Below are 12089 nucleotides of genomic sequence, written 5' to 3'. Positions count from 1 at the left end.
TTTTATCCAAAATAATAATAATCGTGCATTGTGGTAAAATGCGCCTAGGGGGAAAGAGCGGCCTAGCTAAAGAAAACACATCAACTACAAATGTGCAAAGAAAGTGAATTGTCAACACACTAAACACAACAAATTATTACCAATAACGCCTTAAGTGGCTGCTTACGATCCTAACAGACATGCAGCATACATGCAATTAGAAAAATAGAATAGTTTGCAAGTAATCTTTCATCATTGTTACCATAGCTTTATCCCTGCGACTATGGAAAAAACGAAAGGCGATGGTAACAATCGAAAGAACACAAGATTAATCAACAGTGTCAAGTTTAACGTTTGTGTGCGGAACTCTTTTCTGTTGTGAATCTCTTTAGACAAACCTTCCAAATATCTCCACGGAAGACCTTTGGAAAACAGGCAAGTGTTAATACAGAAGAAGAGATTGTAAATATAGCAGATTGTTAACAAAGAGTAGATGAGGACACGAAAAATCATCGATGTAAATCAAAATGCATATTCATTACAATTCAATATGCAAAAGCCCTGTTTCCGTTCCGACTAAGAATATAAACTTTGGAGATTAGAAATAAGAAGACAGAATCTGTTTAGTGACTTTACATAAATCGCTGGCGTCGTTAGGTATCAATTAGCGTTGATCCCGAGCCTAGGGGGAGCAAGTTGTTAGCATTAAGTTTGCTTTGATAGATGTTTCAGCAGCCAACGAGAACAGCATAGAAGCACAATAATATGCGAAAATAGACCATCAGTTGCCGTTTTCTTTTAGCCTCAATTTAGTATCACAATTATTGAACAAAGCATTTTTACTTGTGTATTTTTTGAGTATTCATTATCTCCTTTTATTAGCCTTCAAGGTGCGTGAATGCTTTCATAGAAAAAAGGGTTCCACATTGTGGAAAAAAGGGTGAAATTTTTTGACTTTTAGTTTAAGTAACCTTAGGGTTGCTCAATCCAAGAAATTAATCGGACACTGCTTCTATGCTTTATCGCTGTGTGAAACCTAATTAAGTTGGGGTGAGTGCACACGAAGAAACAATAATGTGTGGGCGCGTTCTTGACAAACCTTTGAAGATTTGGAAAGCTAAATGATTTATTTTCGCGTTAACTCTCGCGTATGTTTTGACTACAGAAGTGTATCGATTTCCAATTATTTCATTATCGGAGCGTGTGCTTACAGTATTTTCAGTGGTATTTAGTTAATTAAGAAATATACTCACAACTTTATCGAAGACAGGCGGATTGTCATTGATATCCTCAATGAAAATTTTTATAGTACAAGCGTCGTCCAGTTGTGGTTGTCCGTTATCACTGGCTCGAACTGTAATGTACGCTTCTTTCTCCCGGGAAGGCTCGTCGTGGTCGAATATCTGTGGCAATCCAAAGCACATGGCAGTCAACTTTGAACCATAAATACATTGTCATTAGAATGAAAATTGGAAAAGTTCTTGAAGAAAATGATTTGGCGGTAAATATAGCGCGAGCATAATATTCTTCTTTTCTTTTCGTGTCTACAACAAACCTACACAGTCTCAGCCCAAAACTCCGCCATAATATTGAAAAAATATTACTAAGGAAGAAGTAACTGATATTCGAAAATCTAAATTTAGGACCAATTAAAAGCTTCTTGCGTAGGCTGGTACGCTTTCTTGTTATTTCCAAATAGCATTAGGTTATAAATAGTTTTCGTTGAAGAGTTCATTGGAAATTGTAAGTTAATTATAGTAATTGAATTTGAACTTAATCATTTACTTTTCTCTTAGGCTTGTTTTTTATAAAGATTAGACAGGAACTATTCCAACTAATAACTGAACCATCGTCTTATCAACATTGTCTTGTTCTTTTTTAATGTATTGAAACACCATAATGTAACTTATAGCACAAACTACGAGTATTTGGTGAATTTTACAATTTTCATCATGATTTGGACTATTTAGTCAGGGTTCTAGGTTTACTTAGACGATATATTCATTTCACTAGTTGTATCTAAAAGTAGTTAATAAAATTTTACTGACATCGGCCGTAGTGATGTCACCAGTATCAGGGTCTACGTGGAAGCGCTCCTTCTCTCCAGGGGTGGAGACGAACTTGTACGTGACTGTCCCACCCATGTCCTTGGGATCCTTGTCTTCAGCTTTGACCTGGAATAAATGGTATGTGATTATTTTTGAAATAGTATTATAGGAAAGGAACATTTCGTAACATTCAATTAAGAATTTTGAAGTTTACGACCAATTCTTGTACATTGTGGATATATTTGTAGAAAAAGTTAATACCTAAAAGTATAGCGAAATATCACGAAGATTTCAAAATTGGTCTGTTTCGTTCACTCACCTCGTGGTAAGCTGCGTCAATTGGTTTTGAAAGAAAGCATGTTATAAATTACAAAATCCAGGCATAAGGAAAAAAATTAAGTACTTATTGAGCTGGAATCCTAATCTAATCTATCTGGTTATAATACTTAAGATTTGAATCATCATCATCAGGTTATTAAGACTCCACTGCAGGAGCATGACGAGCTTAGTCAGGGTGATTTAATGGTGATAACATCATCATCAAAATTGCTGAACAGATTTTGCTAAATCCATCTCCGCATCTCTTATCTAAAGGTTATGAACCTTCAAACATTCGAGTGTTTTAACAATATACTCTTTTTGGGGATCGAACCCCTTAACTTTTAATGTTGACAGCCACAGGTCGTCCACTGTTGAACAAAGGCCTCCCCCTATGATTTCCAGATTGGCCGGTTGGTAGCGGCCTGCATCCAGCGCCTCTCTTTATGAGGTCCTCTGTACACTTTGTGTAAATGTAGACAAGTCTCTTTCAATCCTAAGCTTACAACTGAGTAATTTAAACTAAAATGGATCTTACCGTAAAGACATAAGTCCCAACTTGCTGCTCCTCTTTGACTGTAGGTCTGTAGTTTAGGCACTCCGTGAAGAGGGGTTTGTGGTTGTCCTTGACGGCGAGCTTCGGTGACGTCACGGGAGTAAACTGAAAGCGCACGGGGTCAGGCCACTACGTCATTAAAAAGTTATGTTAGTATCGCAATACAGACGTACGTTACCTTTGGTTGGAACATTGAAACAGCTCTATTATTATTTGTTTTTATTTTTATTTAGGGTCTTTTAAGCGATATGGCAAGCGAATTTGAATTTTAACACTTAAAAAATAACAACGAAAACATTATTTTACTACAGCTCAGCATAGGGCTGAAAAACACCACAGTGTACTTATTATAAAGCTGTATTTAAACATTTTAAGTGCTTCATATTTTATAATCTTTTGCTATAAAATTACTTGATAGGATTTAAATATTACTCAAAAGATAATTAATTATGAATAGCATCTACAAAACACAAAACTACATTTAGTGCTTAAACACTCTAATTTATTCCGGTTGAAAGAACCAACTAGAATATTGTGGATTTAGTTTAATAAAATAGTTTTTAGAGATAACGCTGTACAAGCAATTAAAGCTTAAACAAAACTTAAATAAAACAAAATGGCAACCAAAGATAAGTAACGACTGCAGCGATTCAAATGCTTTAATAATTTAATTAAATGAAATACTTTTTCCAACATAAATGATAATTTGAAAATATTAAATACGTGGAAAAAATATAAATGACTAGCACTGCGTGCTGACTATTAAAGTAAAAATAAACAAAATATATAAAAGGCAACACTCAATGCAGTCAAAACTTGTACCTTAAACTAAATAGCAACATGGAAGAAATAAATGTAATATCTTGTTAGTTGTTTAATAATATTCATATGATACAGTGTTTACATGGATATACATAATTATATTACCTCATAATCCTAAGGCTTTTATGTAAGCGCCATAGAAATGAGAACTGAATAATTAAATACACTCGAAATTACTTACTTTGTCGTCGGCAGCTCTAAGCCAGTAATAGAAAATGCAAAATACATACATAATACAATTATATAACTTCAGTCATGCATACATCTCTATTTTGTACCTTAAAATAACGGAGACTACAGACCCACTTTCCTTGAAATAAATAAAAAATAAACAAAAAACTATCAATCTTTAAATGTAATTTGTGTTCGAAATTCCAAATTCAAAGATTCAAATAATTCGAGTGACAGCTAAGTATTTCCGACGAAAAAACCGTCCTCACATTCTTTCCATCGGATATAGCCCGCTGTCATCGGAAGACTTCGGAAATGCCGAGTTTATTCTTTCCTTATTTATTATTAAAACCTTTTTGTCACTCGCCGAAAATAAAACTGGAATTTTTCGTTTCCAGTGATTTAAAAATAATATCTTTATTGCCAGTATTAATTAATTAAAAAAAATACATAAATAGCTGGAAAGTGGGTCAATCTCATAAAAATGAACAAGCATAAAATAAATACGAAATCTATGGGATAAAGCATCAAGGGTTAGTGAGGGGATGATGAATGTGTAGTGATGTACGGAGACGGATTTTACTCACGGACGCTGTGTGACTAGGCCAGCCTTCTAGGTGTCTGGAGTGTCTTAACCTGGTGACGTGATGTGTGGGGTATGTGTGCTCGCGTGCTGTGGAAGAAAAACACAATTTAATTACTATGCCATTGACTCCTATAGAGGATAAACACTATAATAAGGTCATAAACATAATAGACACGAAACTAGGAGCCTCCTTTGAGAGCTATCCCAATAGGTATTCCCAATATGAATGTCAGAAATGACTAATTGTGAGACCTAACCAATATCTGTATCCATCCTCTGTACCACATTTAAAGCAAATAAATTATTATTATGATAATGATTATGAATACAAGTATCTCCGATTACTTAATGGGAAGGCTCGGCACAATTTTCTATAAATATTATTGTTAATAAACAATTTTTAATTTTCTATCTTATATTTTTATATAAACGAATTTAGATACGTAGAAATGCTTTTTGTAGTTATTAGCCATCTTGACTATTTTTTTTCAAGTTAGTTCATTTGAGCTTAGACTAAAAGCAGTTCGCCGAATTGCCCAAGATTCAAAGTGGTTAAACTATTTCGGAAGATTTCAAATGCTCGTGGTTTAATCCTTAACCATACTAAATTTCATGATAAAGGAAGTGAAGTTCCAAACTCCGTTTACCAAAGCAATCTATTTGTTTGTCTGTAATAGGTTTCTCGATTACGGCTCTGTTGATTTCGATGAAATTAATTATCTAGCTAATTCGATTTCTGAGAAAATGTGTTCTCAAACAACCTAAATCCTAACCTAATTTCAATGCCGTCAAGGAAATTTACAATATAATCTATACTAATATTATAAATGCGAAAGTAACTCTGTATGCCTGTCTGTCTCTCTTTCACGCCAAAACCACTGAACCGATTTTGATGAAATTTGGCATAGAGATAGTTTGAGTCCCAGTAAAGGACATAGGATAGTTTTTATCCCGGTTTTTGAAACAGGGACGCGCGCGAAAAAGTTTTTCTGTGACACACAATTCCACGCGGGCGAAGCCGCGGGCGGAAAGCTAATAATTATTATAATAGATCGTCATTGTTCTTTATTAATGGCACAATGGGACTATTCCCTTACAAAATTTTACAATAATTAAGTACACGAATTACGAAAACTAATTTAAAAAAAACTAAGTCAGTCCATTCTCATTTTTTTCGCTTCCCGCGCAAAATTCTGTCATTTGAAGTTGACAGCCATGGAGTAACAGCCTTTTCGCCGCTATAACAGATAAAAAATCCTTTGGATTTTCCATTCTTTTATTTTATTCTACTCTTCAATTTTTCAATTATGGATCCATTTCCCTGTGATCCCTTCCCAAAGAACACCAATCTAAGTAAATTACAAAACATTTGCCTTTGAATCGTTAATTAATATGTCAGTTGGAATCGACTTTTCAGTGTACGGTCGCAGCAGCAGTCTTCTACCACAAAATGAACGACATTCTTAGATAATTTTAAACTTTGTGGCGTAGTGTTTTAGGTTCAATATCAGCTGGAAAAATGTTGTTTAAGGATAGAGATCCTTAAGTTACCGCCTGTACCTACACGCTGATAAAATGGAAAGGGCCTGCGCACATTACCGGGACAGATCGGCAAGGTCGACAATTCTTAGGTCACGAATAATACTTAATGTACTTTATAGCTTTAATTAAGCTACTAATTTAAATATGCTTGTTAATGGTTTTAGCGTGCCAAGGCATGCTTAGAAATAGCATTAAGAATGCGTCAGCAGACAGTTGTCGGGAGGTATGACTGTACATATTATTATGAGCAAATTCGTGACACATTTCGGTATGCCTAAAGATGTGGATGGTCGACTCCATTCCACGAGTGTACAAGAAAGGCTGCAATGCAGGAGAAATGGCGACGGATTGTGAAGCTGGCCATCAAACCAGGTGTGACGATCACGACCACTCTACCAAGATTGTAGCGAAGAAGAAGAAGGATGCCGCGAGATGTACAGTCATGCTTAAGGATGCCGCAGCATTAGTAAGTATACATAAGGATCTGCCGTGCCGTCCCGATAATGTGTGCAGCCCCTAACATTTCATTTCCATACACGTGTGTTATTTCTAAATGTAAAATAATTTACATGTGAAACGTAGCGTATTAAATAATTATGTATTCAAATTGTATTAGGAACGGCGACTAATTGCTAATGTTAAATATTAATTTCCAAAGGCAAAGGGAGGAATCGGTGAACTTTGATATTTTTGTTGAACATTCTTGAATTGACACAATAAACCTTTAGGGAAATTTTGAACATAATTATTTCTAAGAAGATATACAAGTTAATTGCTATTGCCATGATCTACGCAGTGCAATATGTACGAGTAACAGTAGCACGGGTTCGAACCCCATTGGTGACAAAAGTCAGTGTAAATCTTTAAATATTTTTATTTCAGGCTCACATATTGGCCCATTATTTTACAACGCGTATATATATGACGTATATAAATCAATAAGACACTCGCAGCATTTACTTTATGCAGATGATAAAAAAATATATCTTTCCATAAAATCTATTGATGACTGTAAACTCCTGCAGGACGATCTCAACCGCTTATACACATACTATGAGAAGAATAGAATAACAGTAAACATACAGAAATGTCAGGTTATAAGCTATACGCGACGCAAAAATACCATTATATATAACTACCACTTCAATAATATCATCATTGAAAGGGCTCACATAGTCCGAGATCTGGGTGTTTGGTTAGACGAAAAGATGTCATTTGTATCTCACATAGATCATATAATAGATAAAGCATTTCGTGGTTTGGGATTTGTGATCCGCAATTGTAAACCATTTAGGTCTCCTGTCTGTCTTAAAAGCCTATACTTTGCCTACGTAAGAAGTACATTGGAATATGCAAGCCCAATATGGTCTCCGTTCTTTTCTATACACATAACAAGGTTAGAACGTTTACAAAAAAGATTTCTGAAACATCTGAATTATATTACTAAAACGTCAATAAGCGACTACACGGATAATTGCCGAGCGCACAATCTGCTGACCCTAGAGGAGCGGCGCCACGTGCTAGACATGGGGTTGCTGCACGACGTGCTGCGCGCGCGCCTGGACTGCGCCGAGCTGCTGGCGGGCGTGGCGCTGCGCGTGCCCGCGCGCCGCACCCGCCACACCGCGCTGCTGCATGTCCCTCACCATCGCACGGAATACGGTCGCAATGCAGTGCTCACTAGACTGGCTCGCAACTATAATGATTTATTTCAAGCTATCGACCCCTTTATAGGTTCAAAGAGAAAGTTTAAGGAATCTGTCGTGAAGATCTTATTAAATTCCTAACTCCTTTTTTTTTGTACTTTCTTACCTAACATTTAATGAATAAGTACTGTTATCAAATAAACCTCCAATCGCGGGGCTTGTAATGTTGGAATGTTTTCTTTAAGTCGCGTGCTAAATTGTGGCGTTGTTGCGTTATATATATAGTGTGATAATATTGTTTACAATTTAAGCTTAAGTAAATATAATTACTTCAAATTTGAATTCAGACATTTATTTGCATAGAATAGTAATAAAAAATTTATAGTAGTACAACATCTATCTACTGTTAGATATACAGACCTACTGTGATCATTGTATCCGACTCGCATTTAGTTTACTATGTAACTAAGGAAAACCTGTAATTGGCATTACTTTCTATATAATTTAAGCATGGTACTTGTAATTATTTATAAGAATATGCTGTAGATTTTCCTTGAATAAATAAATAAATAAATAAATAAATAAATTAATACGTTGTAAAGCTCAAATTGTATATTTTTTTTAATTTTTACCAACTTTGAAATGGAGGAGGTTCGCAATTCTAGTAAATTCTTCACAGAAGAGATGAGATTTAAAATTAAACAGTTTGATTCAAAATAAATAAATTAAAACTGAACCCTCTTAAGATCCCAGCCTCTTATCAATACCACAATAATAATATGTATGCCCAATCCAAATAATTACCAACTCCATATTCCGTCATCATACACGATGACGTCACAAGAGTGACGATACACCACAGCACAAACAATAAAGGAGCATGGGCTGTTCGATAATTAACCTTCCTCTAACGGCATAAGTGCGCATTAGAATGCGTTGTTGTCAGTGCTATATCATGGAGGATAAGCCAGTATAATAACGCTCGCAAGATTAGATTATGGATCTTGTTTACATACCAATTAACCCTAACGGATACTTGCTTCTAGTGTTACAAGAGATATTTGTACAGCAAATATACAGCAATCACAGCCAAAACTAATTAGGTTTCAACGGAAACTAAATTTAATTATATTAAGGAATGTACTTCATAGAGAACACAATTTAATTATATTATGCAATGTACTTTATAGAGAACACAAACGGCAAATGCTGGACAAAGAGGTTGTGGAGTTCAGTTTCCTAAAGCATCCAAATCAAAATTTTGGTAAGATTTGTTACTTACTTACTTATTTTATTAACAGAAAGAAAATGCTCTATGGCATGAAGTTAACTTGGACACTGTAAGTAGTGCTTAGACCTATAATACATATATGAGCGTCAAAATTGCCCATCGCCCTTTTTAGCTTTATTTATGATTTATTACCAAACAGAATGTATTTATAGTAAATCCAGGAAGACTATAAACCACGTACTATAAAAAGAACAAAATTACCATAGCGCTGTCTATGGCCTATGGAAATGTAGTTTGTTTGTTAGATAATAAAACGGCAGTGGCATAAAAAGGGAGTAAAGTTTTTGTTTTACTGCCCGAACCGGAGTCTTGCCAATCAGGATGATTCCCTAATAAAGATAAACACGCATTAATAAAGATTTCCAATATAACTTAGCCATGGCCTGCAATGATCAGCCAGTCTTATATCCGAACGGTTTTAGTAGTACAAATGTACAATAACAAACTGGCATTTTCTAGACAACACACATTAAATTTTACAGGACATTGACGATCCACGAAAGGGTTAAGATAGATACGAACATTATGTTACATATTTTGATATTTTTATTCTTGTGGAAGGTATTATTTTATTCACGCTACTGCTAATTACATTAAAATAGAACCATAGCCTTGCAAAAAAAAATCTTTTTCTTTAGAGACTAATCATAATCTAAATGTTTAACAAGGTCCTTTGAATCTACAAAAATATGCGGTAAGAGGTTCGTGGCCAGTTTACTTCATTGTATAATTTTAAAAATGTGTTCATCAAATGAGAGAGACACCACCTGAACCTTCCACATAAAAGATATTTTTGACCAAGAACAAAATATTTTTGACCAAGACTAAAAGCAGCCCAAATAGCATATTATTATACCGTTTTATTTGCGCTGTGTCTACAAGAAGGGGAGCGTTCGAGGGCTCTAATTTCAGCCCAGAATCTTTGAGATTACAGCGAGTTTGAAAGCCGTCGGTAAAGCTTCGATATTACTCCGATAAGTACTACGTATGGGGGCCTTTCTATTCGGAGTGATAATATCTGCCTCTATATCAAAGGCTTTCCGTGTTTTTGAAGGATTGAGATCTTTGGTGACGTGATATTTACGTGAATTGGATTGAATGGTGTTGGCGTTTTTGTTTGAATAAAACAGTCAAATATTTAAACGAATATAAGTACGACATTTTCGTACTGATTGTGATCACAACTTATGCAACATCATGATCGGTACTAATACCCTTTTAATTTTGCTTTTAAGTTTGCATTTGCATTAGTGCAATATTTTCTCAATATTAAGACTGATCATTATAGTTGTGCTCTATTATTGCAATTTTTTTTTCGCATGAATACCCACATTATTTTCATTATGACGTTTTCCTACTTTATTGTTCCTATTTACTGTCGCAATTGATTAAAAAAAATTAAAATACTAGACGATCCATATTAGTAAACCATGACCCTAACCGGAACCGAACCATGCAATTTTGTAAGTTTTTTTTCGTCTCACAAAGTCCGACAGCGATATCGACTATCGACTGGCGTGACTCCGCCATCCGAAACCCTCAATTAAGTTCTTTGTAATTACAATCCATTAATACAAGCTTCCTTTGTTAAATCCTTAGTTGTAAGGGCTTTTGTAAAGCCGTCACAGTGAAGGACTCATTGAAATGTTTTGATTGATGTTCTTGATTTAGGACGCAACACGTGCTATTATTAGTACAATAGGGTTTGTAAAAATCTGAGCCAAAACATGTATTTTACAAGGTGATTAAAGACTCATTATGTTCTGTTAGGGTTGTATTTAAAAATTAGAACATCATGTAGGTATGGATTGGGAAGAAAAGCATAAGTATTATTTGTATTTCAAGAAAAAGACCTCAAGGTCAACTTAAATTAGTGTCCGTTACGTGCTGCTAACTAACTCAAACACCAGTTTTTCTCTGTCCAAGTTTTACTTTTTCTATGGCATGAAAACTATTAAATTCATGAATTCTTCATTAAATACGAAAAATCTCTTTCCCCGTCTCTACTACTTATGAGGGAATTAATATTTTTTATCCACTGTAGGCGTTACTTTACACAAATAGAAAACTGTACTTAATAAAAACTGACACAATAAACAGATTCCCAAAAAAGATACCTACGTTGCTACGTTATAAAGTTCGCTTGACAGAGGTTTATTCATCGGATATTTTTCCAATTTTCATCTAAACAAATCCCTTTCCGTACTGAAGCTATGAAAGTATAAAACTAACGTATTAAAAACTGGTACAGTCAGCATCAAATAGATCGTGATAGAGATGGGTTATACTAGGTAAATTTGATACTAGGTGCACCTATTCCTAGTATTTATTAATACTCGATCCAAATACCTATTCCACCTAGTACGTAGTAATTTAGCATACTTGACGCGACTAGTGCGGACTAATCCACGTAATATGACTTTAAAATATATATATTTTTTAAAAGATACAACCGTAGTATGAATAATGCAATTTGAAATTGAATAATAATTCCTCCCTTCATACTTCAACAGGCTTAGGACTGACAATTTAAAAATATTTACATATTTTTTCTTATTTACATGAATATGGTTTGACTACGTTTGTGTGCGTTTGCTTCGTCGCGCTCAAATTTATTTGGTCAGACAGAGACGGAGTGAATCTCTACGTTCGCACATAAGCTTAGCGAGAAATACTAGGTGCGCGTAATACACGACTACGGATTACGCAATAATAACCTCTATTACTTTGATGGTAGGGTCGGAAATCGTGTAATTTATAAAATACTAGGTGGATCAAGTATTTTAAAAAATTGGAATAGGTGCCGCCTAGTACTGTAAAATACCTAGTGTGTGGATCTGTTCTAGTAAATACGTCTCATCTCTAGATCGTGAAACCCAAATGACCAAATAAAACACAACCTTATTCCAATTGAAACAAAGACGTATTGCAAACTCTTTGGCTACTTTAGGTGTCACAAATTATTTGACGCTGACTGTACGAAAAACTAACGTATTAAAAACTAGTGGTACGAAAATACCGTCCGAACCGGTGATTGAGCCGTTAGCGCCGTTTTAAGCCGGTCCGGCTTGATTGATGCTAGTATCGATATAGTAAATTAGGGACAGACCGGTTTTTAGGGATCCGCGCT

General features: G+C 35.0%; 1 protein-coding gene across 1 annotated transcript in view; it reads right to left on the bottom strand.

The window, feature by feature from the left end:
* LOC135081600 (DE-cadherin) overlaps positions 1–12089 on the bottom strand; it is a 354060-nt gene that overhangs the window by 50256 nt on the left and 291715 nt on the right. Inside the window, exons 2-5 of the mRNA XM_063976346.1 lie at positions 4482–4567; positions 2884–3006; positions 2028–2153; positions 1233–1382 (exon numbers count right to left, since the gene is read on the bottom strand). Coding sequence (XP_063832416.1) covers positions 1233–1382; positions 2028–2153; positions 2884–3006; positions 4482–4567 — 485 coding nt within the window. The remainder of the gene's footprint in view (positions 1–1232; positions 1383–2027; positions 2154–2883; positions 3007–4481; positions 4568–12089) is intronic.

Source organism: Ostrinia nubilalis, chromosome 20, assembly GCF_963855985.1.
Source record: "Ostrinia nubilalis chromosome 20, ilOstNubi1.1, whole genome shotgun sequence".
NCBI classification, from domain to species: domain Eukaryota; kingdom Metazoa; phylum Arthropoda; class Insecta; order Lepidoptera; family Crambidae; genus Ostrinia; species Ostrinia nubilalis.
The sequence above is the reverse complement of the archived record's forward strand: the minus strand, read 5'-3'. Positions and strand labels throughout refer to the sequence as shown.